Source organism: Cyphellophora attinorum (genome assembly GCF_001299255.1).
Source record: "Cyphellophora attinorum strain CBS 131958 chromosome Unknown Contig12, whole genome shotgun sequence".
Classification (NCBI taxonomy): domain Eukaryota; kingdom Fungi; phylum Ascomycota; class Eurotiomycetes; order Chaetothyriales; family Cyphellophoraceae; genus Cyphellophora; species Cyphellophora attinorum.
In genome coordinates this window covers 209,775-237,104 of record NW_017253240.1, presented here as the reverse complement: position 1 = coordinate 237,104, position 27,330 = coordinate 209,775, and the positions used below count along the sequence as shown (strand labels likewise).

The 27,330-nt window shown below is 54.6% G+C and overlaps 12 protein-coding genes across 12 annotated transcripts; 5 read left to right on the top strand and 7 right to left on the bottom strand.

The window, feature by feature from the left end:
* Positions 1-2: 2 nt before the first annotated feature.
* AB675_7533 (Homoserine dehydrogenase) lies at positions 3-1,091 on the bottom strand (the record flags this gene model as incomplete). The annotated part of the gene is made up of 1 exon (XM_018147909.1): positions 3-1,091. The coding sequence occupies one exon, from the start codon at positions 1,089-1,091 to the stop codon at positions 3-5; it is 1,089 nt and encodes a 362-aa protein (XP_018000435.1).
* Positions 1,092-1,307: 216 nt separating this feature from the next.
* On the top strand, positions 1,308-3,359 carry AB675_7532 (Lysosomal Pro-X carboxypeptidase; the record flags this gene model as incomplete). Its single annotated transcript, XM_018147908.1, has 3 exons — positions 1,308-1,442; positions 1,672-2,842; positions 2,932-3,359. The coding sequence occupies 3 exons, from the start codon at positions 1,308-1,310 to the stop codon at positions 3,357-3,359; spliced, it is 1,734 nt and encodes a 577-aa protein (XP_018000381.1).
* A 523-nt stretch (positions 3,360-3,882) lies between these two features.
* On the bottom strand, positions 3,883-5,427 carry AB675_7531 (uncharacterized protein; the record flags this gene model as incomplete). Its single annotated transcript, XM_018147907.1, has 3 exons — positions 3,883-4,218; positions 4,315-5,211; positions 5,266-5,427. 3 exons carry the CDS (start codon positions 5,425-5,427, stop codon positions 3,883-3,885), a joined length of 1,395 nt encoding a protein of 464 aa, XP_018000341.1.
* Positions 5,428-5,890: 463 nt separating this feature from the next.
* On the top strand, positions 5,891-10,395 carry AB675_7530 (Autophagy-related protein 11; the record flags this gene model as incomplete). Its single annotated transcript, XM_018147906.1, has 2 exons — positions 5,891-10,003; positions 10,075-10,395. The coding sequence occupies 2 exons, from the start codon at positions 5,891-5,893 to the stop codon at positions 10,393-10,395; spliced, it is 4,434 nt and encodes a 1,477-aa protein (XP_018000286.1).
* A 420-nt stretch (positions 10,396-10,815) lies between these two features.
* AB675_7529 (Hydrogen peroxide stress regulator 1) lies at positions 10,816-11,760 on the bottom strand (the record flags this gene model as incomplete). Its single annotated transcript, XM_018147904.1, has 1 exon — positions 10,816-11,760. One exon carries the CDS (start codon positions 11,758-11,760, stop codon positions 10,816-10,818), a length of 945 nt encoding a protein of 314 aa, XP_018000225.1.
* A 777-nt stretch (positions 11,761-12,537) lies between these two features.
* Positions 12,538-13,850, top strand: AB675_7528 (putative epoxide hydrolase; the record flags this gene model as incomplete). The annotated part of the gene is made up of 3 exons (XM_018147903.1): positions 12,538-12,639; positions 12,711-13,463; positions 13,584-13,850. The coding sequence occupies 3 exons, from the start codon at positions 12,538-12,540 to the stop codon at positions 13,848-13,850; spliced, it is 1,122 nt and encodes a 373-aa protein (XP_018000369.1).
* Positions 13,851-14,402: 552 nt separating this feature from the next.
* AB675_7527 (uncharacterized protein) lies at positions 14,403-15,249 on the bottom strand (the record flags this gene model as incomplete). Its single annotated transcript, XM_018147902.1, has 2 exons — positions 14,403-15,125; positions 15,187-15,249. 2 exons carry the CDS (start codon positions 15,247-15,249, stop codon positions 14,403-14,405), a joined length of 786 nt encoding a protein of 261 aa, XP_018000497.1.
* A 453-nt stretch (positions 15,250-15,702) lies between these two features.
* On the bottom strand, positions 15,703-17,266 carry AB675_7526 (Nitroalkane oxidase; the record flags this gene model as incomplete). The annotated part of the gene is made up of 2 exons (XM_018147901.1): positions 15,703-16,509; positions 16,634-17,266. 2 exons carry the CDS (start codon positions 17,264-17,266, stop codon positions 15,703-15,705), a joined length of 1,440 nt encoding a protein of 479 aa, XP_018000412.1.
* Positions 17,267-17,855: 589 nt separating this feature from the next.
* AB675_7525 (uncharacterized protein) lies at positions 17,856-20,132 on the bottom strand (the record flags this gene model as incomplete). The annotated part of the gene is made up of 1 exon (XM_018147900.1): positions 17,856-20,132. One exon carries the CDS (start codon positions 20,130-20,132, stop codon positions 17,856-17,858), a length of 2,277 nt encoding a protein of 758 aa, XP_018000273.1.
* Positions 20,133-20,558: 426 nt separating this feature from the next.
* AB675_7524 (putative glucarate dehydratase) lies at positions 20,559-21,991 on the bottom strand (the record flags this gene model as incomplete). Its single annotated transcript, XM_018147899.1, has 2 exons — positions 20,559-21,381; positions 21,540-21,991. 2 exons carry the CDS (start codon positions 21,989-21,991, stop codon positions 20,559-20,561), a joined length of 1,275 nt encoding a protein of 424 aa, XP_018000509.1.
* A 674-nt stretch (positions 21,992-22,665) lies between these two features.
* Positions 22,666-24,824, top strand: AB675_7523 (putative transporter; the record flags this gene model as incomplete). The annotated part of the gene is made up of 8 exons (XM_018147898.1): positions 22,666-22,854; positions 22,905-22,939; positions 23,003-23,131; positions 23,375-23,459; positions 23,510-23,764; positions 23,854-24,408; positions 24,459-24,538; positions 24,590-24,824. 8 exons carry the CDS (start codon positions 22,666-22,668, stop codon positions 24,822-24,824), a joined length of 1,563 nt encoding a protein of 520 aa, XP_018000501.1.
* A 799-nt stretch (positions 24,825-25,623) lies between these two features.
* Positions 25,624-27,281, top strand: AB675_7522 (Drug resistance protein; the record flags this gene model as incomplete). Its single annotated transcript, XM_018147897.1, has 2 exons — positions 25,624-26,044; positions 26,146-27,281. 2 exons carry the CDS (start codon positions 25,624-25,626, stop codon positions 27,279-27,281), a joined length of 1,557 nt encoding a protein of 518 aa, XP_018000219.1.
* Between the last annotated feature and the right edge of the window lie 49 nt (positions 27,282-27,330).

Sequence of the window (27,330 nt, the reverse complement as noted above, 5' to 3'; positions counted from 1 at the left end):
TCCTAACCCAAGCGCTCAATAACCTTCACCAAATCCGCCAACACACCCATCGCAGTAACCTCATTCCCCGCCCCAGCACCCTGCACCACCAACGGATTACTTCCATACCGCTTCGTATAGAAACATATCAGATTATCACTGCCCTTCAACCCAGCGATCGGACTCCCCTGATCCACCATCTCCAGCCCCACGCTCACCTTGTTGTTCTCAACGTCCACCTTACCGACGTACCGCACCACCTTCCCTTGTTTCTTCGCTTCGGTTTTGTACGACTCCATTTCATCGTCATGATTGGGCAGTTTCTGCATGAATTCGTCCGCTGACGACGCGGATTCGAGTGCGGACGGGATGAGTGATTGGATTGGGAAGGAAGATGTTGATTCGACCTTCAACCCAGCACACCGCGCCAAGATAACACACTTCCTCGCCACGTCCATCCCATTCAAATCATCCCTTGGATCCGGCTCCGTGTACCCCGCCGCCTTCGCCTTTCCCACTATTTCAGACCACTTCCCTGGACTGCTAGCTGACTCTGATGCAGGCGCGAACGTGTTGAACAAAAACGACATCGTCCCGGAGAAGACACCTTCGATGCGCGTGACCTGATCGCCCGTGCGCACGAGATCGTTCAGGGTGGAGATAATAGGCAGGCCCGCGCCGACTGAAGATTCATGGTAGACTAGCGCCGTGCGGGTCACGGCGCTGAAGATGGCGTTCCAGAGTGGCAGCGGGGAGGAGAAGGCCTTTTTGTTGGGTGTGATTATGCTAATGTTGGATTTGAGGAAGAGAGGGTAGGCTTCGGCGACGGATTGGTCGGAGGTGTTGTCGACTAGGACGGTTGGGTTTGGGGAAGTTGAAAGGTATTTGGCTAGGTCTGGGAGGGAGAGGAGCGGGGAACTCGAGCTTGCGAGGTCTTCGGGCGAGACGGGGCTGTAGTCTTTGTTGTACAGTTGCTTCTTCGAGCGGGAGAGGAAGATGAGTTGGGGGCGCGGCGTGGATGGGGGGAGGACGATTGAGGGCAGGGCGGCAAGGAAGGCGCTGCCTACGCCGCCAGTTGCGCCGATTATGGCGAGGGAGATTGGTTTCGACATTGAAGGAGCGAATGGGACTGGAGAGTGGTAAGATGTGTTGCGAGTCAGGTGTATTGGTGAGAAGTCATTGACCTTGTAGACTGCTGTTTCGTTTTCTTGATAATTTTTGCGGGGCGGCCATAAAACGCGGGGAAATGGAGCCTCTGATACCGATCTCGGCCGCGTGCCTGACACAGTCGTTGTCGACATCTCGCACTTTCGATAGAGACACCAAAGATGGACATGAGTCTGGACGCTGTGGTTGCTATTGACGTCGCACAGGCTGCGCTCAAGTATCTATATTTGACTTCGCATGCTGGCGGTGATGGCAATCGAGCTGAGGCTTTGAACGATCGAGTTGGCCCCTTTCAGGTAACCGTCCAGACATGTTCGAGAAATGCGAGAAATGGCGTCCTGTTCCTGAACAACACCATTCTGTGTGAGGCTGGGCCGTGGCAGGTCGTCCGATCCCTGCGGTGGCCTGAAAGGCGAATAGTCCGGTTGGTGCATGTTCGATAGCTGGTGACAAGTTGGGCGGCCTTGATGGCATAGTTCTTCCTTCATCGTCCTTCGATTGCGAGTTTTGGCGTACTGACAACAGGATCTCGAATATGGCCCGTCATGGCCGTTGATTCCAAGAGTGATCGAAACATGGCGAGGCATCGAATCCTCTGCTATAAAGATGCGCACCGAGCAGCACAGCGACTTGTTTTTTCTCAACCATACATCATTTGTCGAGATGCATCTTTCCTACATCATCGCAGCGCTGTTGCCCACAGCTTCCTGGGCGGTTCCTGCCACATTTGAATCACGTCAAAGCGAACCAGAATGCAAGTACGACTACTTTACCCAAAAGGTCGACCATTTCGGCAAGAATGACAGCACCTTCCAACAGAAGTACAGTCTCAGCACCGAGTTCTACAAGCCGGGAGGACCTATCTTCTACATGCAGGGCGCCGAAGGCTCACCATTGGGGTGTATCGACACCACTGCTGCCATTTCGTGGGCAGAAGAGGTCGGTGGTGCAGCTGTCGTGCTCGAGCACCGCTACTTTGGAGACAGCTTACCATTCAATGCTACCAATCCTCGCGAACAGCTCGCCGAGTACCAATATCTGACTCTCGACAATGTCCTGGAAGATGTCACTTTCTTCCTCGACGACCTCAAGACCAAGCTGGAGGGCGCCACAGATTCCAAGGTCATCACCAATGGTTGCTCCTACCCTGCCTGGCTGATGACAATCTACCAACAGACCAGAGCCGCGAAAGTCCACGCCACCATCGCTCAGTCCACCTCGGTCGAAGGCCTCATCACCGAGGTCGACCACACCTTCAAGTACGGCGTCAACAACTTGGCAAACAACATCTACCGTGCGCAGAACTACGAAGCGTGGGAGAAGATCAGTAACGGCTACCAAGCGCTCCACGACGCCGTCCATGCTGCAGACTACGACAAGCTCAAATCTGATTTCGGACTATGCGAGTTGCCGAACGAAGAAACAGCACTCAACATAAGAATCTATCCGGGCTTCGTCCACCTCCTGGCAACGCAGTACAACTACAACACTACAGGTCTTCCGGTCAAAGACCCCCTAAACACAATGATCAACATAGCCCTGGACGAGCAAGACCCCATCAAGCTGCTCAACAGGACAGTATGGACTTGGATGGGACCCACAGGCACCAAATGCCTCAACGTCACCGACCCACAGCAAGGTGCCTATGCAGGGTCTGGTACCGGTCTGCAGTTCGGCTCATTCAACTACCTCAACTGTAAGTCGCCCTTCCTTCCCTGCCTCTCATTTCCCTCATCCTCGAAAAGAAAGGAAACTTTCGCTAACACTGTGTCTTCCTCCAAAAAGGCGCCTTCTGCCCCGGCGTCTCCGGCGGCGACTATCTCAATACCACCATGTTCCGCTTCAACTACGACTCCTACCACTACGTCGTCGACGGCTGCAAGGAGCGCTACAACATCACAGTACCCAAAGGCGAAGACATCCGTTCAAAGTACAACATCACACGCGAGGATCTTCAGAAGAGCAAACGCATCCTCTGGACGGGTGGCGAGTTCGATCCAGAGAACGCCATGGGGCCCAGGTACCAAGGCGTCAACAGCCCGATCTTCGACATCAACGCAGACAGAGACGTGAGTCGGTATCTGCATGTGGATGGGATGGGACATTGCGAGGACAATCACGCGCCGAAGGACACGGATAAGGAGACTGTCAAGGCGGCGAGGAAGAAGACGATTGAGGTGATTCGCTCGTGGCTGGAGGAGGAGCAGGAATAATGGATTTGGCGGGTGCTAGGACAAGCGTCGATATACTGAACGTGTGGTGGGAGGGGCAGCACATGCTGAATTCACGTAGCTCGCCAAACATGCTAATCATAGACATGCTCTGCGCTCACCCTCCCTCCTCTACTCGCTCGCCATGCCCTACTCGCCTGCGTCATACTCTCCGAACGGCCCACCCTTCCTTATTCGTGTGGCATGGCACAGGATAATGGCGCTGCTTCCGCCCCCACGACCTCGGCCTAATTCTCGCTCCGTTCGCCGAAGGCGAGGCGGAGGCTCTTCAAGCCAATCCCTTCCCACCGCCTCTCCCACTCAGCAGCCCCTGGCAGACCGGGCTGGTCTGGTGTTTACCTAACTTAATTGTGTACGCCATATCGGTGTCTGAGAAAGGGGGTAGTGGACCAGTCGAACACTCGCATGGTGCAGACTTTGACTTAAAAATATCCAAGCAGGTCCCATTTCGAGCGTTTCCTAACCTGCACCTGATACATCTCACCGCATACCAACCACAGTCCTCTCAACCACCACCACCCTTCCTTCTCAACCGAACCTCCCCCTCATGATCTTTCACCTTTTCCACCTCTTGAAGCACTTCCTCCTTCACTACCTTTTGGTCGCCGCCGCCACCCCTCAAATACCGCTTTACAGCCTCGCCCCACACCGCGCCTCGCTTGTAGAAATACATACCTGGCGTGTTGCCACCCTTCATGCCTTCAATAGCCTCCGCCAGGGCCGGGCCTGAGCCTTCGTCGCGGATTTGGGAGATGGGGTAGAGGTAGGTCTTGAAGCTGAAAACTATCGCCTTGGATTTGGGGAGGCGTTGCAGGGTTTGGCGCTCGGTGCGGAGGAATGTCTGTTGAGAGAAAAGGCACGAGATTAGTCTGGTATCAGGGCAGGTGCAGTACTGATCGAGCCGGTGGGTGGAATTTGGTGTATGGGCACAGCAAACCTTCTCAAGATCGATTTCCTTCAGCTCCTCCACCTCATCGCCCTCGTGCGAGTGATTCGTGTCCGATCCAGCGGCGTACAGCTCGGTGTTGTGCGTGATGTTCCAGTTCGCGCGCTTGACGTACTTGCCGACCTCGAGCTTGGCGAAGTATCGGTCCATGCTGCTTTCGAGCTTGGCTTTGTAGCCGGGTACTGGGCCGTGGATGTCGGCTAGTCGTTTGCCTAGCTTATCGAGGCCTGGGTTGAAGCCTGATGGAAAGCATGTGATTAATGCGTGGAGGACGTATTTTGGCTCGGCGGTCTCTTCGGTGCCTTCCTCGGGAAGGAGGAAGAGGATGTCCTCGTCGAGGGTTTTGCCTAGCGTCATGAGGAGGGTGTAGGTGGAGATGGTACTGGAGAGGGGGAAGCAGGGCCACATTTCGCCTGTGATGAGGTTCTGGAGCATGAAGTGCTCGCCGGTTTCGTACAGGGTTTTGTGGAGTTTGAACATGCTGGGGTAGCGGAGCGGAAGGTAGGTGCCTGTCAGGAAGGTGTAGTATTCGGCGACGGCCTTGTGGATTCGCTTGTCGTCCGTCACGGCACATGTGTTGTCGGGGTGCTCGGCCAGGATCTTGCGGCGGTATGCGAGTCTTGATTTATAGTTCTTGTCCATCAGGATCAAGTCATCGGGGTTGAGGTTCTCAAGCGCTGGGAAGTCAGTGTCTGTTGAGTCTGGGGAGTCCGCAGAAGGGAGTTCAGGAGGCCAGTGGTTACCCATTGTGAGGTGGTATTTGGGCTTGAACGGCCGGAGTTGAGCAGGCTCGGTCTTGGTGTAGTCGAAGTCGAGCTGTTCGTTGATGGTTGGGAAATTGGGGGCGGGGAGGAAGCGGTTGCTGTGTTTGTATTTCTTGCTCTCATTCTCGGACAGATCAGTTCCTGATTGCGACTAGAGTGTCGACGTAGTGAGACTCACCCACGTTGAGGCAAATCGCCAGGCTGTCACAAGAAGCAAAAAGACGCCCATGCCAATATTGACCCAATTGTCTGTCAGCCGCTGGCCCCAGGACGTCTGCCGCAATTGATCCCATCGTAACAACTGTTTGATAGCAGCTGGAGGCTCCATGCCGGACGACATCGTTGCTCCTGGTCACGAGCCGAAGCAGATGGGATATGAATTGAGGCCAGAACTGGTGTCCAGGTATTTGAAGTCCAAAACCAGATGATGTATCTATACTCAACACGAATCGTCTTATCTTCTCATCTCATCGATTGGTTGTACTCCTCCAATTTCACATGCAAGCCATCGCCTTGTCGTGCGGTCTGAGCCCTATGATGAGGCCGTGAAGCGTGTTGATCGTCGTGACCGTGCCGGTTCAGGTGACGGCGTTCTAGAAGGTTTCCATTGTGGGAGCGCCCTGACTTAAGGCATTTCTGCGGGGAAGAGGGCGCCTGGAAATAAGGCTTCAAACACCGGATGACTGCCTGGCGCGTGCTCTGACGCATGACTGGCTATCAATCACCCGTTTTGGCATGTGCAACGGACTCGACGTCTCATTGTTGTCTATGCTCAACACACTCATCCGTGGAGGTGGAAGGGAATGGCTGTGCATGTGTTGATCTCTCACACGGGCCAGCATCTGGCTTTTGAGAATCTTGCTGCTGGCCTCGATGCCTTGCGGGAATGGATCAGTCAGAATGTCGACATCCCGCCGAATCGGCAGATTCTCATGACTGCGCGCGGCAAGAATGTCAAGACACTTACAGCAGAGTCCGAGATCTTCGTGTACGACAAGAAGAATCTGTCCTCATCGCCCGAGATCCCTCCCGACGAGCATGAGGCGCTCACAGACCTGCCTGTGCCAGACGATGCGCCTGCACCCGATAGTGACCTTGAAGCATGGAAGGACGCAGTGCGGAGGAACCGCACATGGGCACTCGAGGCGGCCGAACAGGTGAAAGGCGCTGCAGATCAGACCCAAGAGCTTTTCTACGAAGCAGACACAATAGCCAGAGGAATCCTCGCAGCGCTGGACAATGTCAAGAATGGCTTCGCTTCAGCTAGCGTCAAATTCAACGAGACAAAGGAATGGGCCCAAGAGAGCCTCCTCGAGCATCAGATGGCCCTCGATGGATGGGAAAAGACCCATACCAGGCTATCAGAATTGCCGGTACGCGAAGAGGTGGCCGCTATTCTGAGGAGGTCAGATGATGGCCCCCGTAGTCGGCAACAGATCAGTACGCTGGCGGATCTGGTCGACCTCCAAGCCATAAAGGAAACTGACGCAGTTGTAAGAACGGCATCAAAAGACTTTCGGAGCCAGCTGGACGAGCTCCAGTCCCGACGGAACCAGCTACAGGAGGATATCAACGTGGTCGAGAAGCATGTCAGTCACATAGCAGAGCCAGATACTGCCAGTCTACTGCAGGAGGTCGAGACACTGGCAAAGAGGATCAGCCGCGACTACGATGATATCCTGAAACTGCCTGACGACGCGAAATCCTTGGGTCAGGCGTCTCGCAAGGCTTCGAACCACACCCGTGATCTCATTCCAGCTATCCAGGCAGTCATGGCAGATATGCAGCAAGCCTTCATCGCGGTTCAGGACTCCCGGAATGCAATAGTCCGAGGTTACTTTGCGGCACTCAAAGAGATCTCGAGCATCCAGTCTCGACTAAGCAACCTGCAGGCCAATACGGCCGCCCTCGACTTTCGAGAAGCCGATGGCTTGGATGTCCTATTCCGTGTCGTCAGTCTGCATGTCGTCTACGGATGCACGCTTATAGAAGCCACAAGACGATCAGAATGGACAAACAAGATGCAAGTCGACGTTGATAACATGCACGCAGATCTCACACAAGTCACAGAAGACGAGCAAAGGCGGCGGAAGAAGTGGGCCTCGTCGTATGATGACTTTTTGAACAAGGATCTGAACACTCCAGATTCATTGATCGACCTCAAAACCTCGAAACCCAGAAATCCATGGCCCTTTGTTGAGCGAGAAGAGATCAACGCATACATCGATGATCTGCGGGCACTATCGCTGGACGAAGCAGTCACTACCATAGTGGACCGCCTGAAAGATCTCGATTCGCCCGTCAAACGCCAGAGACTCAGAGCATTCAAGAATGGCAGCGTGCAAGATCTTGCTGCTAGCTCTAACCTTGGCAATGCTGATGTTCGGACCTTGCAGAACGAGAAGGCACGGCTTGAAGAAAAGGTCAAATCGACCGAAAGCAGAGTACGAAAGCTGGAGGATCTCCTTCACCGGCAGAGTCAAATGAGTCGACCTAGCAGTGCACTCTTCACTCCCGGCATGTCGGACTACGATCGACATAGTCCATCACCCAGTGCTTTCCCAAAGCAGAGCGAGCTGCCGCAGCGACCGTCAATTCCACTTCGAAGGACCTCAACCGCGGCAGAAGACAAGGCGGTAGCCATAAGGATCAGCTCTCTGGAAGCCGAAGTCAAGAAACTACAAAGCGAAGCACATGAGGAGAGGAGATCGAGCACAGAAAATCGTGACAAGATGCAAGAAGCCGAGTCAGTCAAGCAAGATCTCATGGCGAATTTTGAGGCTCAAAAGCAGGAGTTTGACGAAGAGCGGCAGATTATGGACGATGAGAATCACAAGCTGAAGGTTCGGATCGAAGAGTTGGAGGATGAGCTTGATCGCATTCTCGGTTCGAAAGAGGCGACGAAAATGACAAATGATCAGAAAATGCACGACATACAGTCTGAAGCGGATGAGCTTCGTGAAGCGCTTCGAAATGAACAACAAAAGTCGCAGACGAAGATAGAAAACCTGGAACGAGATCTGGCGACGCAACGCGAGCGGACAGCCAACATCGATCGCCAGTGGCAAGAATGCCGTGAGGAGCGCAATACCGCAAGAGATCGCAATATGGAATTGGCCAAGCAGTTACGCCTGCGGGAAGAAGCCAGTGCGGATGTCATCTCAACCTTGCAAAACACACACTCGAACCTCTCGCCTGCGGGATCTGCGCCAGATGAAATTGGCCGTCTCGCAAGGGCGCTCGAGATTCTGTCTGAAGGCGCCGGCATTCATGCCCGACGACTCGATGACAATCTGCAACTCGCTACGGCCGAGAACAAGTCCCTGGAGGACAATGTCACGCATATGGAGGCCGAGGTCAAGAACTTGACTAGTAGGCTGTCCTCAGCAGAGTCCAAATCAGCATCTCTCGGAGAAAGCCTTGACCATGAGAGAAGCAAGCTCAAGGCAGTCCGCGTCGAGCTGGCTGATGCGCAAGCCGATCTTGACAGCCTTCGAGAAAAGCTCGCAGCTGGCGAGACTGGGTCCGACTCACTGCGAGAAAGGCTTTCGGAAGAAGAGAAGAAAGTCAAGGATCTCCAAGAACTAAAATTTGAGCATTTGAGCAGCATTAAGAGCCTGAAGAACGAGGTCGAGTCAATCAGTCAACAGACCAAACAAGCCACAGATAGAGCCGACAAGCTCAAGAAGAAGCTCGTCGCTCGTGGCGAGAAAGCCCGGCAGCTGTCCGAACGGCTGTATCAGCACAACGACAGAATCATCCGCATGCTGGAGCAATTCGGATTTTCCATCATTCGACAAGATGACACCCTAGTCATCCAGCGCGCATCAAAGGTCAGCGCCAGCACCATGCTGAGCGGAAACGAGAGCTCAACGCCGATGAAGCGAACCATCTCAGGCAGCGTCCCACCTCTGCACTATTCCGACCCATCAGATCTCGACACCCTCTACTGGACATCCGATACCGAAAGCACAGACGAAGAAGCCAAATACAAGACCTTCATCTCCGCCCTTCAACGCCTTGACCTAGACTCAACCCTCGACACCGTCTCTAAGCGCTACAAAGACGTCGAGAACCTCGCAAAGAAATACCAAAAAGACTCTCGCACCTACCGCGAGCGCTCCCACCGCCTTCAAAGCGAAACGCACGAAAAAATTGCCTACCGCTCCTTCAAGGAAGGCGACCTCGCCCTTTTCCTGCCCACACGAAACCAAGCGACTAGACCCTGGGCCGCGTTTAACGTGGGCGCGCCGCACTATTTCCTTCGTGAGCAGGACCACCATAAGTTGCAGTCGCGCGATTGGTTGCTGGCGCGCATCTCCCGCGTCGAGGAACGGGTAGTCGACCTGTCCCGCTCACTCTCCAGCACGCGAGCCGACGGCGGCAGCAAGTCCATGCACGGCGAAGTCGGTGACTCAGCTTCCGCGCGCTCGTTCGAGGACGAGAATCCCTTCGAGCTCTCCGACGGGTTGCGCTGGTACCTCATCGACGCGGCAGAGGAGAAGCCTGGCGCGCCGGGCACGCCCAGTGTGGGGAAGAGCACGGTTATTGCTAGTAACGTTGAGGCCGAGGCGTCGCTCACCCCTCACCGCAAAGACAAAAGCGTTGTCACAAGAGCGGCGAGCAATGCCGCAATAACGAAGACGCTGAACAAGAGTCTGGAGAGTCGGAGGTCGAGCTCTGCTTCTAAGAGGAGTGGGAGTATCAGGAAGCAAGACCGCGATAGCTCGAGTTTGAAGGACGTGCAGGCGGCATTGGCGCCGATTGTCAGTGATGTCGAGGCTGGCGCGTCTGACGAGCAGCGAAGGGAGGCGACGGAAGCTGAGAACGATGCACAGAATCAACACAAACATCAACAACCGATGGTGAAATCGACGGAGCGCACCAGCAGGGGCGATGCCAAGGTGTTTGATATTGTAAGACAGGACCTTCTGCAGGGCCCTTGACGCGTCTACGGGAACCGAGGGGCTGACCTACCATGTGCTAGGGACCCCTCGGTGATCGGCACCACGACGTGAACACACAGCGACAGCAGCCGCGTATGGCGTATCAGCACCAAGACCAACTATTTTCACCGGCTGACTACTACAATTCGCCGATGAAACCCCCCCTTCCAAGAGGCAAGTCCGAGACCAATGCTCAGGCTCATACGCTGTCAAAGCCGCTGCTATCGAGAACCCAATCGTCAACACAGCAGACGCCTTCCAAGCAGCAGCAAAGAAATTCAAGTCCGTCGAAGAACATGGCTACGCCGTCGCCGAGTAAGAAGGGATGGGAGAGGCTTTTCAATGTCGAGTTCAACGCATGATCGACCCTCGACCGCCTGGATAAGTGTGGAGTACATGTAAATTAGGACAAAGACATGAACTTAGCGTACTTAGCGAACCAACGATGTTCGGCCTACAAACTAGGTACGAGCGTATGTATGAATGATGCTGTAATGTTGCTATTTCTTTTGCATTCCTGGCCCGTCATTCTTTCGCTTTGCGGAATATGCGGTTGTGCTGGCTAGGGTATAAACACGCCTTTTAAGTCCACAGGATGTCATGATCTTGGTCGAGATGTTTCACTCTGCCGGTGCTGAGGGCCCACGTTATAAGAGTTCACGACCTGATCTGGCCTGGTCGCTGATCTCCCAGCCGCATTGCTTGCCTGCTTAGGCAGGAACAAAAGGCCAAACGTTGCCTCGGGCGCCTCCAGCTGTCCTGTCCGAGACCAGCGCATCAGGTCACCCAAAAGCAGCGACCGCCCGCTCCAACTCACTGCCCAGATCATCATCACCTCTGCCCTTCTCTCCACCGCTGAGCGGCCCTACCCGCGGGGGTGGCGCAACAGGCACAACCCCATGCGCACGCTTGGAATGCTCCCCCAAATGATCCTTCCTTGAGTAGCCCGCCCCACAGATCTCACAAACGTGCGGCTTCACGTCCGAGTGCGCCGAGCGCTCGTGCCGCTGCATGTGTTGGCGGCGGCTGAAGTCTTTAGCGCACGAGGGACAGTGCCATCGTTGAGTGGCGGGGTTGTAGGCGGCCGTGGTTGGAGAGGGGGCGGAGTTGGCTGAGGGTGCGATTGCGGAGGAGCGGTCACGTTTGCGCTTCTTTGTTCCAGGAGAGCCTGGGGTTGATGGGCCGGGGCTTTGCTCGTTGGCTGACATGCTAGAGGCGACAGCTGGAGGTGGGACTGTTGAGATGGCTTCGGCGTAGCCATTGTTGACAGGGTGCTGTGGAGGCGGATATGGCTGTGGCGGATAGGGCTGTGATTGAGGCATTGCCGCTGGAGGGTGGCCGGCGGGAGTAGCAGGCACGAGCCGGGGATCGTACGCCTGATGGGCTGGCTGGCCGTACGGGTTTTGCTGTTGCTGCGGTGGTGGTCCAACCAGTTGTTGCTGCAGCTGATGAACTTGATGCTGCAAGTTGGCCCTTTCGTTCGCGCTCTGCTCGATGGCGGCGAATTGGGCACGATTCTGTTCTAGTAGGTCTCGAAATGCTCGCTCCAGCTGATTGGGGCTGGCCTTGGCAATCTCCGCGTTGGATTTCTGGAGCTTCTCGAATTGAGTCGACAGTTGCTGGTATTCGGCGCGCAAGCGCGCTAGAGAGTCCTCAAGACGTTGATTCTGGGCTTTGAGATGAATGATCTCAGCTTCCGCGTTGGATTTGCTGATGGGGTTGCTCATTGTGGTGTCCCCGTAGGGGGCCTTTCTTTGTACTGACCGGGGTTCGATGATTGGCACACTGCCTGCGCGTGTGAGCGCGTCAAATGGCATAGACAAAGACTAGGCCGTCCTGTGTAGCGCTGTTGAGTCACGTCCAATGCATCTCGAGATATATCTCGATGAATGTTGCGATGGAATGAGGTCGCGTTAATGGGGGCAGGGGCGATCGCGTCTCCGAATTGGGGAAAGCTTGAAGACGGAATGCCAAGGATAAGGCAATCGCGTTCTCCTTCTTTGCTTCTTTCCACGGTTCTTTCCTCTCATGCTGCTGCATTGACGTTGCTGACGGCTGCATTCCAGGCAGCCATGTTAGCCATCTGCGCTGGCGATGGCTGACTTAGCTGGTTCCTCACAACCGGACAGGTCATCACGGTCGTAGTTTCAAGGAATTTGCCTGACGAATCAAGATCGTGCATGTCCTTTCCCGTATGCGCCCTCCTCGTATGGTCTCATCGCTTCATCGAGGACACGCGACCGCCAACAAGCGCGTCTCAGCAGTTGTTATTGACGCTGATTGACAGCAGAGAGCGCTGTACTGCCTTGCGAGCCTCAGACTGCCACATCTGGACACATGGAGCTTTTAGGCACTCTTCCCCGCTTCCTGACGATTTAGCTAATAAAGGTAACGCATTGCACTGTTCTCTGTATCACCTGGACGGAAAGTACCTCCCCCACTGACCGATTGTGCTTCAGAGGAACAGTTGTATCTGGCCAATCTAAATACTGACACAGCCCAAGATGAGCGTGAAAGTTCGACCCTTCACGATCGAAGTCCCACCTGATGAGGTTGATCGTATGAAGCGCAAGCTCCGAGACACCCGAATGCCAAAACTTCCTATCGTACCAGACGCAGGGGACGACTATGGTCACTTCAGCCTCCCCGTCCCACGTTACCACTGACCTCCTCACAGGGCCGTCCATCGCTGACTCACAAGCTCTACAACAAGTTCGTCAACTTCGACTGGCAGGTTGCCCACAACCACATCCAGCGCCATCAGCACTTCATAGCTACCATACCCGACGAGAACACGACCGTAGACATCCACTTCACCCACACCCGCTCAAGCAATCCCGACGCAATCCCGTTGCTTCTGATCCACGGTTGGCCCGGCTCCTTCTTCGAGTTTGATCGCGTCGTCGACGACCTAGCAAAAACCTTCCATGTCGTCGTGCCCAACATTCCCGGATTCATGTGGTCTTCCCCACCACCACGTCGCGGCTGGACCCTTAGCGACACCGCTCGCCTCTACAACAAACTTATGCACGCTCTGGGTCATACCGCCTACGCCGCCCAAGCCGGCGACTGGGGCATGTTCATCGCACGCGAACTCGGCTCTAAGTACACCTCATCGTGCAAGGCCGTGCATCTGAATTTTTGCCCCACGCCCCTCCCCGATAATCTGGAATCGTCAGATCTGGCCGAACGCGAGAAGCGAGTCGAGGCCCGTTGCGACGACTGGCTCGACAATCACCTAGGTTATGCAGTGTGTATGCGTAGCCGGCCACATACGATCGGCGTGGCTTTCGCCGATAATCCCGTTGCGATCATGATGTGGGTCGGGGAGAAATACCTCGAGCTGGCGCATCCCAATCACATGGACGAGAAGTGGTGGGACGATGTGTTGACCACGGTGTGTTTGTACTATTTCAGCGGTTGTATCATGGTAAGCCTTTCTCGCTGCTTCGATTTTCCCGGATCCATCCCATTCAGCCTTCCCAAATAGGTCGAGGTGGTCCACCCGCTTGCCGGTAGCGCCACTACACTATACTGACGCGCCTCTCAGACATCCATGCTTCCCTACTTTGAGAACGCGAAACACGCCGACTTTGGCACCCACGTCCTCTCACCAGCCAACAGAATCACCTGTCCTATGGGCTTCACCAGCTACATGTACGACTCGCGTCCAGGCACAAAGAGGGGTGTAGAGCGCAGCGGCAATCTGGTATGGTATCGCGAGGTGGACGAAGGGGGACATTTCGCAGCATTGGAGACTCCGGAGGGATTTGTGGAGGACTTGCGGGCATTTCTGGGGGAGCACTACCATACATGATCAAGAGTATCGTAAGAGGCAGTGGCGCCTCCCCGGGTTTGTACCGGCCAGGGCTTGATGACTGGCATGCTGCCTGTGTATGCGGACGCCTCAGAGAGCATAAAGACAGGTTCATTGTTTCTCCCTAGCGCTACTGGACTAAAGTCAATGCGTGTCGAGATACTTTGCGATGGCTCGCGTTGATGGAGGCAGGGGCAATTGTGGCGCGTGCCCGGTTAGGAAAAGCTTAAGACCGGACGAACGCCAAGAATCTTGATGCACCTTTATCTCTCTCACAAATTTCGGGGCATGCGTCCGACTTCGATGCACCTTCCACGTTGTGAAGCCCTGAAACTCAGGCTCTTGGACTTCGGGCATATGTCGCGACCTGTGCCCGGACTCAGGGACACCCCGCGAGCAGCATGTTGACATAGAACGACTATCGATCCCAGCTTTGCGTATTGCCTACCTAAGTTGTGCAACATGCAATCGAAGCTACATATCATAAAGTACGGCCGGACCGAGTTCGAGGACGCGTCGGGTACGGTAATCTACTATAAGTTTCTACATTCCTTAGTCCGTGAACTGGGAAAGGGGAAGGACACTCACCTGCCTATACACACTAGCAGTTCGTTGGCGGTGATGGTAAATGACACACAGTAGCACAATTTTGAGAGACGATTCCACCAGAGCATCCAGACCTCTGCAGCGATCCTTGAAACTGCCAGCTAGAATTCTGATATGTGAGTCAAGCTCGTGCGGATTTCCGTTCGACGGCATGACATTGCCGTAATGCGGGGCGCGCAGCGTCGTACCGACCCAGTAACGAACTTCTTCAAGCTTTGGCATGTGCAATGAGAGTATGGGCTCGATGCTCGGGTGGGAGATATAAGCCGATCGAACCTCACGCAAGTAGTGTGCTGGAACTTTACGTGGATTCGCCAAAAGCCGGAAATCTGACTGCTCCCGTTCTCGCCACGAATCGGCATGATATCGATCGTAGAACTCTGCGCTCAGGTTCGCGGCAAATACGGGCAAAGCTTCGGCTCTCAACGGCTTGCATGCGAGCAGCACGCTTGGTAGGCTGGCACCCTCTTCTTGTGTGAACCACGCATTGCGTAGATGAGATTTGCCAGGGGCGCGAATGCGTTTCGGAACGTCGATCGTAAGTCGAGCTCCAACAAATAGGAAGTCGTACACCATCTTGCGGATCTCAGTAGGCAGATCGAGAAATCGGAACGGCTCTGTGTCAATCACCAGATGTGCGGAATTGACTTCGTTGGTCTGGCTGGAGACCTAGAGAAAGTCAGGATTGACATCACTGAGATGGACGCACTGTTTGCTGATTTCCACGTACCAGATTCTGTAAGGCGCCATTGCCATCGCCAGCGGTACGTATATCGAACAGTTTTTGAGTCATCGTGATGAGTGGTGTATGATGCTCGACAGAGACGGGATGAAGCATGGCAATTCTAACGCGCTGAATGAGGATCTGCTAGTAACACGCAAAAGGAAAGAGTACCTTAGCATCGGTCTCCAACGAATGCTATGATGCGGCAGGAGCTTACCTGGGTACTTGGCGTGGCTTCACTTGACCTTCGCAAGTCACAGCCATGGAATTACGAGGCAGCTGAGACTGAGATTGATACTAACCCGCCGAATACGACAACTTGACGAACACTCTAATAAGGCAAAGTGATTGCCTCGTCGACCCATCGTAGCATATTGGAGTGAGGGAGGTTCTCACGCCAGCGTCAAATCTGCTTGTCTAGGGCAGTGCGCTGCAGGGTAATTCACATCACCCTCCAGCATTGACGACCACCGCGACGTTTATTGCCCGCTCTATTCCCAGCCACAACCGACTCGGTACCACTCAATCCTCCAACCCATCATACCCCTCCCCCTTCATCAACGCCTCCACCTGCCGTCTCCTCACCCCAACATTCCCCCCATCAAACACCGGCATCACAATCACATCCTCCCACAACCCCGCCAGCCCAAACTTCCCCCGATCGTAACTACCCACCCCGACAGCATACATCGCATCCCGCACACTCTCCACCGCGGCCTCCGCGCCATACAGCTTCGAGTGGTAGCACAACTCGCTCCCCACCTTCTCGCTCTTCTCAAATGCCACTATCGCCCGCCGGGCTATAGCCCGCGTCACCTCCATCTTCGTCTTGATCCCCACCAGCAAGTCTGCGACGCTTTGCTTCTCAATCATTTTCTCACGGCTACCTCGTGTATCGCTCTTTGCCCAGTCAAGGGCGATAGAGAAAGCTTGCCGCATGATGCCAACGCTCATAGCGGCGACGATGGCCGCGGAGCCGGTGAAGGTCGCTTCGACGAGGGCAGCGCCTGTGCCGTCTGGTGGGGCGAGGAGTTGGGATTTGGGGACGCGAAGGTTGGTGAAGCGCTGGTGCGGGCCGTTGACGGCGCGGTGGCCGAGGGTGGAGGGGTGGGAGAGGATGCTGTATGCAGAGAGTGGGTTTCGGGCGATGTCGGCCCGGGTTACGAGTAGGATGGCGATTTGGGTGCGGTTGTTGTTGGTTGGGGAGGTGCCATTGGTGGTGGTGCCATTTGTCGTTGCCTTCGGGGAGGATGCCGAGGGGATGCGGCAGACGACGCATTGCAGGTCGGCGCCGCGGTCGTCCCAGCCGGAGGAGTTGGTTGCCCAGATCTGTACACGATGAGTTTGTCAGTCAATCGGCATGTCGATCTCCAGTAAGCTGCTCTTAGGTTCCTAACACGTTCGATTACCTTGAAAATGGACTTCTAGGAAGCTAAGGGACGTGGATGCATACCTTCTCGCCATTAAGCACAAAGTCCTCTCCATCCTCGACGGCCACCGTTTGCAACCCATCGCTCTCAGCGGCAGCGAAGTTCGCGCTGCCCTGTGGCTCTGAGAACACTAAGCTCGCTAGTGGCGCTCCTTCCACACCTTCACCGTCACCGCTTGCCTCCAGAAAGGGCCGCAAAAAACGCTGCACCAGCTGCATCGTCCCCTTTCCCGCCTCGCCATCTAGCTTTGCTGCGCCCGCCGCAGCGAGAATCAGCGGCGTCAGGCCAAGCCCCGTGCCGAGGATGGTCAAGCTGGCAGAAGTGTCGACCGAGTAGAGCTCCTCGGTCATCAGTGACAGGTCCAGTAGAGAGTCGCATGTCCCGCCGAGGGGAGTTGGGACCTGGGCGCGCAGGAGTCCTGCAGAGACGGCGCGGCGATAGATGGGTAGGGTGGAGGCAAAGGAGGAATGTGAGCTCTTCGGTTTTGAGTCAGTCTTGGCAGTGGTGATATCATGAATTTGATGTGCTTGTGAAACTGTCGTGGTGGTAGAGGAGTAAATCGCGCGAGCATTTGTAAGGTGTTGCTTCGCCAACGCGCGGACGCGGTCGCGAGAGGCGCGTTGAGAGGTAGTCAGTGATGACGACGGTTCGGCCATGCTGTGGTTATGGCTTCTTTCTTGATGTTGTGGGAGTAGAACCGTCGATCGAACTGGGGGCGGATCAGCGAGTAGCGATGGTCATTTTGCGAGGATACGGGAAAAGATGAAAAGCATCGGTAGGCGTCGAAGCATATCCATTGGGTTTTCGTAGCTTCATCTATATACCAAGTACGCGAGTAGCCGGCCGGTGAGCTGAGTATGGTCGCAGTAACGCACCCGCTTAGGACCACCGCCTGTGAGCTCGACGATCAGGTAATCGATGGGACCGGCATGTTGTGTTGGCCAAGCAAAGCGATTCAGGCAACCAATGGGGTAAACCTTGTTTGATTACCTCTTCTGGCTACTTTGTATCTAAACGATCAGTAGAGATTGAGGCACGGCTGGACGCGAGGTTCCACACTTGTCGTGCCGCAGGGTGACAAGCGCGGAACAGATCAGCGCTGCGCAGCTATTGGACTTTCGCTGCCAATATCCGATTAATGGATCCTGGCTGGCCAGTTTCCCTACACATGGCTCACAGGCACGGCTCGGATCTTGGCGCCCTGGCTTGCCTGGGAGGTAAATACTTCCGCGGGCGATCTAGGTATCACCGCCTGCCTGGCCGAGGCGGAGTGTCCGGAATTGCTTCTGGCTGAAGCTCATCCAGATCACCCTCGACCATCCTTATACGGTCGTGATGGTCCTCCTCATCGTCCTCGGATGTTGTTGGAGTCAAGGGCTGCTTGGCTGGCGGCACAGACTTGCGCTGTGGCAGAGCCGGCTTCCCTTCCGCTGACACAGGCTTGCGTTGTGGTAGAGCCGGCTTGTTCTCAATCGGCGGCGAGGTTGACTCGGAATACGCAGGGAGCTCTGCAGCTGGCTCCTCCTTGGGCTTGTCAAGCGACGTATCACTGAGATCGAGACCGCGAAGATCTCGCATGTTCGCAGTCATCTTCTGCTTTGTTGCATCAAATTGGCCAAGCGACGAAGCGTCGGACAATATCAGCTGTCCGTTTTCGTCTTCGTCGTCGAGCAGACCATTCCGCTTTGCTTCGTCATGAATGGCCTTCTCCTTCATCTGCTCTGCCTCCAGCTCCAGCTCCTCATCCTCGACTCTATCCAGGTCAAGATCATTGAAATGGATCTGCTTCAGTATCTTGCCCATTGCTAATCTGTACTGATTGTGGCCAGTAACGATCTCGGAGATATCTGCATTCTCGACCCCAGGCACACCGGATATCGATCGAAGGCCGGAAATATTGACTGTGGCATTGCGAGCTCGATAGAGGAACCCGAGCAGGAAGTCCTTCGATGCGTAGACGTTGACGAGTCGACCGACTACAACTGTGCGGAGGACTCTCCAGATCGACACATCGCTAGGCACAGGGGAACCGATCAGTACTGCGTTTTCAATGACGCCAAATGCCTTCTGCTCGGCCAACTCCTGGAGACACGCAGCGACAACTCGTGCGCCAAGACTGAAGCCCACCAGTGTGATCGGACGCTCTCCTTGAACTCGCGCGATGAGAGCATGCGCTAGTACCTTGCCAGCTTTGTCGCTTCGTTCCATGGCTATCGTGAAGGGGTTATCAAGCAACTTTCCAGCTTTCATGAGGGTTAGTGGAAGCATGGCCGCTGCGAGAACTGGAAGCAGAAGTCTCACTGCTCCTGCCTGGGCTACTGAGTATGCTGTGTCTTTGAGAAGTGTGTCCAGCATCTCAGTCAATCCAGTCAATGCGGACAGCTCGTAACGCAATCCGAAGGGCTCCAAAGCCGCATCAGAAAATACCTTCCACGGCTGAATCACATCGTTCTCCTCCTGCACCCAGCCACTCACGCCAATGGCCACTCGTAGCTTGTGTTCGCGCTCCTTCTCCTCTGGCTTGGGCTTTGTCGGCATAAACCGAAAGTCCTCTACCTCCCTAGCATACTCTTCCATCGCCTTGCCAGTCATTCGCCCTCCCAGGGCACCGAAGAGTGCTGCAATTGTGACTGGATTGACAATTGTAGCACCTAGCAGTGTCGCTAAGCCGCCCAGACCTATGCCACCGAGTAATGCTCCTCCAAGGCCGAGGATGACCGGGGCCGCCAGTCCGCCTGTGATTCCAATGGCAACGGCGCCAGCAACGGTGGCCAGACCTACTTTCCATTTCCGACCCTGGCGGCTTTTCTCGGCTTGGGCAAGACGAGCTTCATCTGTCTGCGCGGTATCGATCGACGAGTCTTCGGCGGTCTTCAACAGGGTGATGGCTATGCTGGCCTCAGCGCTACTAAGAACGTCAACCGGTAGCTGGAGGCATTCGCAGAGAAACATCAACAGTACTCTAGAATGAGCAGGGTAGGTTTCGAGGCTTAAGAGCATGAAAAAGACTGCAGTGACAACGAGGGCACGTTTTGAATCGTCTAGCTCCTGCATGAGTGCTGACGGAGGCGTGATGGGCTTGAAGGGGAGCCATGAGTCTCGACTTGGGGAATCAAGCATTGTGGTGTTTGTTGTTTGAGTGTTGGCCACGTAGTGGTCCTTTCGACGTTTGACATCGCCGGATTGTACTCCTAGCACCTCGCCTGACTTTCGAAGGACTCGAGTGCGCCATTCGTTCAAATATTTGACTGCGGCATCCTGCAACGCCGCTTCGGTGGCTCCCGAGCCCCACAGATCGTCGCGATTGAGGGCAGCAGTATACTGGGTCCTTCTCTGGTCTGTAGGTTTCGAGAATGGACTGTTGAGGGTATCTCTCATGGCATCTGTACAGACTGCAAGCAATACCACTAGCTCAATGCGAAGCGCTCTAGTAGGGAGGACATCGTCCAACGAAGGCTCCTTGGGCTTGGTGCTGGCGCCACCGCCGCCAAATGGCAGCTTTGACGGTATCTTCAAGGGCATACTGCTTGATGACAATCAGGCGTAAGATGCGACTGCAACCGCACTAGGAACAGATGTTGTCATAGTCATGGCTTAGAGAAGGAATTTGGTGTCATGCGCAATCAATAAATAACACCAGCGACTTGCGCGTATGAGCACTTCCCGTCTGATGTAGTCAGACAGACCACGGTATGAGATGAGTCGGTGAGACTGCGTTCGTAACTTTGAGGGGGAGAGATGCAAGTACGCGGTACGTGTTAGGCAAGAGCGGCCCCAATTACTCTTGGCGCTACTTCAGCGGACGCGTACGGTCACACTTGTTGATCTCGTCATCCTTCATCGCAAGCTATCTCTTCCATAACACGAATTCTACAGCGCTATCGGGGACCAACTACGGCTATTCGCCTCGACCTACGATTCAGTCCGGCGCCGTGGGCTCCGTGTAGTTCACCACCTGGGAATCTGTGCCGAGAAATCTGGTTGAAACCTCTTCATGTAGGTGGTGTCGTCGCGCTTGCGAAGGCCACATTCGAGGTACTGCTTGTGCAGACGTGCCAGCTTCTCCCGATCTAGCTCAATCCCAAGGCCTGGCGCTGTTGGCACGATGACACCGCCGTTCGACCACTTCAGAGCTCCTTCGATCACCACGTCCTCGTCACGCCGCTTCCACGGCCAATGCGTGTCACACGCAAAGTCGAGATTAGTGGTCGCTGAAGCCAGGTGCGTCATCGCAGCCAATGAGATGCCCAGGTGAGAATTCGAATGCATGGAAAGACCCATGCCCCATGTTGCGCATATGGCTGCAAGAGTCTGTGACTTGCGCAGCCCGCCCCAGAAATGATGATCGCTAAGAATGACCTGCACAGCGTCTTGCCGGATGCTTGATGGCAGGTGCGCGAACGCCACTACAGCCATGTTGGTGGCGAGTGGCATGGACGCCTCTGCAGCAACTGCTGCCATCCCCTCAATGTCTCCAGCTGGATCCTCTAGGTATTCCACGATACCTTCTAGCTCTCTGGCAACCCACTTTGATGTCTCAACAGACCATGCTGCATTCGGATCCAGGCGCAATGGTATGCCTGGAAAGGTCGTATGGAGTGCTCTGATGGCCTCAACCTCCTGCCTTGGCTCGAAGACGCCGCCCTTCAATTTGATGGCTCTGAAGCCATACTCATCGATGATCTTGCGAGCTTGTCGGACTATGCCAGCTGGATCAAGCGCCGCACCATACTCATCGTCCTGCTCTCCCGGATGTCCAGCCCATTTGTAACTATGTCCTTCATTAGCTTGGATCGGGACGCAAGTGTCAAGTCAAGGAATAGGTTGGAGGGTAGCATGGATCGGGAGTAGCAGACAAAGGTTTCAGAGACAAAATAGAGACCTTCAGTCTCTACTTCGTTGGCAACCCAAGTTGCGGGAGTCACTCACAAAAGATATGCTGAGTATTGCACAGAATTCCTCACGCGCCCGCCCAACAGCTCGGAGACAGGCATTCCTGCGATCTTACCCTGGATATCCAGGCAAGCCACCTCGAACGGAGAGAAGACCTTGTCCGCGACAGATGCAGTTGTCACCATCCCCGCCATACCGTCTCCGCCGCTTGTGGCATTGCTCTCCAGGCCGTCCGAGCATATGCGATAGATCTCGTTGGTGTTGTAAATCGATACACCACCGAGACGGTCTGCGACACGTTGCAAGCGTTCGATGTGTGCGGAATCTCCATATGATTCACCAAGTCCATAGGTCCCCTCTTTTGTGGTCACTTCAAGTATGCTGCGAAGAGCGAACGGTTCGTGTACGCCCACACTGTTCAGCAGTGGCATATCATGAAAGGCTACAGGGGTGATGACCACCTTCTCGATGGTGGCGGACACTGCCATTCTTTAGGACTAACCTCAACCGCCCGCGATCACGTCGTCGTCGCTTTCACGGCAATACAATCAAGGTCTATACTGTCGACCAAGCCAAGAATGCTATCGGTGCAGGTCGGTATTCTGTCCACCCTGGTGGCTGCTTTTCCAGCCGTCGGAAGAGACAAGTCCACCGTTGATTTGTCGGACGAATCGAAACGGGCGTTGTTCGGCGTGGAGCTAGGCGATAAATCACCTCCCCAACATCTCAATTCTACGCTAACTGGCCGCAAGGCGGGATCGTGGGTTATTCCAAGACACCTCCACCTCTTAGCGAGCTTAGAGCACTTCTTGGCCACATGGGAATGGCTGGCAAACTGCCTTGAGTTGATGCGTGGCTCCGCAACTAATGCCTAGCTGCCAAGCTTTTGGAGGACTTTTGACCCCACGGGGACTGGGGTTGTCCCTTGTCCTGTGCCGACGGCACGGCATATCGAGTCTCGCAAACAATATGGAAGTCTCCTCATATTTGAACGTTGTCCAGATCCCCAGACAGCGACCACTCACTCCACTGGCTGCAGGGACAACCATTCGACCGGACATCCTGCCCATTGTCAACTGCGTATTCCCTTACAAGCTGCAAAGATAATCACCAAGCCAGGCATTGTGACTGCCAACCGCCAATCAGATCCAGACCTATCATCATGGCTTCACGCAGGAGCTCACGCGATGTGGACGAGGTACACGACGAGAAGCAGATGGCTATCTCGCACGTGGAAGGAGGCGGTCAGGTCATCGAGATCGAAACTTTTCGAGTCCTGGGACTGAGTCAAGAGGACGCCGACTTCTACACCAGCTTTCCTCCTGAGAAGCGGAAGAGGGTCTTTCACAAGGTACGCTGCCAGTCTCAACGATAATTGACTGTTCATGCTGACACTGATAGGTCGATATTCGCCTTGTACCTATGCTGGCTTGTCTGTGCGTGATCAATCCTGGACCATTGATGCCCTCAATGTCAGACAAAGGTTAACATTGATGCAGGTATCTGATCTGCCACATCGACCGCGCGAACATCGGCAACGCGAAGATCGAGGGCATGGTCAAGGATCTCGGCATGACCAATGTCCAGTACAATATTGTCCTGTCGATCTTCTTCGTACCATATGTCTTGTAAGTCTATCCGCTTTTCGTGAGCCTGAACCATCAGTCAATCAGGGGGGTAGTCTCGACTCGACACCTGAGATACTTGTTCTGGATGATGTCTCGGATCATCTTATAGCCTTGATCGAGGCGCTGCCATCTTTAAAGCTCTCCTGGCGGCGAGTTCACGATTGTCGGGCCTCAAGCCATCTGCTCTTCCACTACCTCTTGCCAAATGCCGAATTCCTGGTTCAGGCTGACCAATATCGGCAGGTTCGAGATCCCGTCGAACATGGTTCTGAAAAGGTTCAAGCGTCCATCTTACTACATAGGAATGCTTTGCGTGTCGTGGGGCACTGTGAGTCCGACTGCTCGAACTGGGGCCATCCTTAGCTAACGAGCTCCCAGGTTATGACCCTCACCGGTGTCGTCCAGAACTTTGCAGGTCTCATGGCCGTTCGCGTCCTTCTGGGCATTTTCGAAGCCGGCTTCTTTCCCGGTGCAATCTACCTGACGAGCTATTGGTACATGCCCAAGGACCTCTCATCACGCATCTCTTATTTCTACTGCGCTTCGGCGTTATCTGGTGCCTTTTCTGGCCTGCTAGCAGCTGGCATTGCCAAGATGGACGGAGTGGCGGGCTACGAGGGTTGGCGCTGGATCGTATGTATTACAACCCCTGGATCGGGCGAGACATCAACTTCCCGCTTCAGGCCCCACCCGATGCATGTTCTGTCTAACAGGCGAGATAGTTCCTACTGGAGGGCATCGCTACCGTTGTCATCGGTGTCATGTGCTTCTTCCTGCTCGTCGACACGCCTGCTCTCTCCACTCGTTGGCTCGAGCCCGAGGAGATTCGCTATCTGGAGCTGTCCATGTTCATCAAGCAAGGCGGTGGCTTCAGCGATGAGAAGTCGAGCAAGCGACGCGATCTGAAGAAAGTGCTCCTGAACTGGCGAGTCTACATCCAGGCCTACTTCTTGGTCTGTCAGTCTGCGCTGTCTTACGGAATGAAATTCACACTCCCGACCATCACCAAAGCAATGGGCTTTACCAATACGGTCGCTCAATTGACCTCGGCACCACCTTACGTCGCGGCAGCGCTTTCTGCTATCTTCTTTGCGAAGATTTCGGACAGGTTCTACTGGCGCATGCCCTTTGTCGTTGCACCAATGTCCCTAGTTGTGATCGCCTTCAGCGTTCTCTTTTCTCTCAACGGTGCGCTGGACACCAAGAAAGGCGTCGCCTATTTATGCATTGTTCTGGGCATGATGGGCATCTTCCCTATCCAAGCCGCAGCTGCTAGCGTAAGTCTCAATCAGCGCACGTGCTGCAACCATACTGACATTGATCACAGTGGAATGCAAACAACATCGCTCCGGCTTCTCGGAGGAACATTGGCATCGCCCTGATGAACGCTACTGGAAACATTGGCGGGTAAGTCTTCTCGCCAGCGATCAAACCCCAAACATACTAACGCGGGTATAGCATTGTGGGTTCGTTCATGTATCTAGAAAACGAAAAGCCGAAGTACCCTACCGGCTTCGGTCTCTCGCTCGCGTTCGGTGCCTCAGGCATAGTTGTTGCTCTGCTTCTGGAGTGGAGCTACAAGTATGCGAATAAGCAGAAGGCGAAGATCGTCGAGGATGCGAAGACCAAGTACACGGAAGAAGAATTGTTCGATATGGGCGATAAGTCTCCGCTATTCAAGCACGTACTGTGATGTGATGCAAATGTGTCCTGAGTCGGGTCGAAGTCTTCGAAGTGGTCACGGATCCAAAACGCTCAGAAGTCATCAAGCTGGAATGATGCGACAGCGAGGCAGTTTGGAGAAAGCATTCATGTCTAGAGCAGATATCTCGACAGATTCACAGCTTCGGTCCTAATCAGTCCTGTCTCCGTTTGTGCTCAAACATCTTCGAATATAAGTCTCAGCGCCGAGGCCATGCTTGATTCCAAATCGTGTTCAGCTATCATTATCGCCACAGGTATTCTCAGATCAACGAGCTCGCTTGAATCGGCCGCTCTACCGAATGGTCATAGAGCTACCGAGGGCTGCCTAGGCGTACAGTAAGGTATGAGGCGATGTCTAGATTGTGGTCCACTCACGCACGTCATCCGGTCTGGGTTGGTGCAGCTTTTGTCAACCGGACTGAGAAGCGGCCCGATGGCCAATCAGCTTTGCCCGATCAGCCGGATCTAATACTCACTCCTCTACGACAATTCCTTCACTCCCCTATTGGGCTGCGCATCGCACATATCTCGCTATACCTCTCTTTGCACTTGCCTCTCTTTGCACTTATTGTGCGAGTCCTATCGCGTGAAAGAAGCCTTGGGCTAACCTGCGGTGCACCTTCATCGATCATCATTTCGAATGACTAAAAGTGGATCAGCGGCGCGTAAAGCAAAACCTTTACGCCGTAGGGCGTGCTGCTTCATATCTCCTCTGAAATGAGCTTCCGCGAACATGTCAGAACCGATCAATTTCATCGATCACACTCATTTCGGGAAAAGCAGTCACGATGTCGACTACAGTTCAGACGACGCACGACAGCATTGAGCTTCGTTCCCTTAGCTTAGCAGGAACCTCGCAGGAGATCGGCAAGGCGAATTCTTTTCCGGAACCGCAAGCAAAGTACAACAAAGCTTCCGGAAGTCCCTCAACAGAGGATGCCGTTTATGCTGGAGTTCGACCTTCTGCGCTGCGCGTCACTCTGACAATACTGCAACCTTCCTTCGTCAACTTTCTCACCTCCTTCACGAATGGTTTGATTACAGTCGGGTTGCCTGCCATCGCCCGGGACATTCACTTGGCACGGACGCTATACTTATGGCCCTCTTCTGTTTACGGTTTGACTTCGGGCTCAATCCTGCTGCTTGCTGGAGCTGTGGCAGATTTGATTGGAGCAAAGAAGGTTGAGCTTGTGGGATGCGTGCTAGTCGGTATTTTCACGCTGGCATGCGGATTCGCCCAGACTGGAATCCAATTGGTTCTATTCCGAGCGATACAAGGCATAGCTGTGCTATGCACTTACCTTCATCAGTGTCGATTGTGGCGAGCGCAGTCCCAAGTGGACGACCTCGAAACATTGGGTATGCCTGCCTTGGTGCAAGCCAGGTGCTCGGGTTCTCGACCGGCCTGGTGGCCAGTGGCGTCATGGTTGACCGCATCGGATGGCGCCCAGGCTTTTACATTTCCGGAGGGGCTCTCCTTGCTACCGCTTTCGCGGCTTTCCGTGGCCTCCCGAGCGTCGCGCCGAGCGTTGGCGAAGACGACACACGGTCAGTGTGGCGGAAGCTTTACGACGAGGTGGACTGGGTTGGTGGCGTCATGGCCAGTGCTGGTCTGGCACTCCTCTCATACGTCCTGGCTGCTTTGAGCGCAGACCTCAACTCCATCAAGAGCCCGCTAAACGCTACTTTGCTGCCCTTGAGCGTCGTTCTGATGGCAGCATTCCCACTTTGGATGAATTATCGGCAGAAGCATGGCAAGCCAGCTCTTGTTCCGAACTCGCTGTGGCGCAACACCACTTTTGCGAGCACATGTCTCATGGTTCTGCTATCTTACGGAGTCATGAACTCCATGGAGCTGTTCTCCAGCCTGTACTACCAGGAGATTCAGGACGCAAGCGCCCTGACAAGCTCCCTGCAGTTTCTTCCCAGCATGACCGTTGGCTGCGTACTCAACTTGACAGTCGGCATCTTCATCCACAAAGTCCCAGCTCGATGGCTTGTGACAGTATCCTCGGTTCTTTGCGCGGGCGCTCCCCTGCTCATGGCCTTAGTGAATCCTGCCTGGAGTTACTGGTACCTGGAGTTCTGGGCCCAAGTGCTAGCTCCGATGAGCGCCGATATCCTGTTCACCGTCGGCCTCATCATCATTTCAGATGTCTTCCCGGAGAAGACTCAAGGTCTGGCTGGCGGCGTCTTCAATACGACAGCGCAATTCGGTTTCTCACTAGGTACTGGAATCTGTCAGCTTGTGGCGCTTGGAGTAGCTGGCAATTCCTCAGGCGGTGGCGGTCACGGCAGTAATGAAAGCTCGGATGTCGATCCGAAAGCATTGCTTGAAGGCTACCGAGCGAGCTTTTGGACCATGTTCGCCTTCATGTTAGCTTGTGCACTACTTGCCGTGTTTGGACTCCGGAAAGCTGGCACTGTTGGCCTGAAGCGGGACTAAGCCAGGAAGCAGCTTTTAGCCGTCGCTTCGAGCCAGTGATCACAGAGCG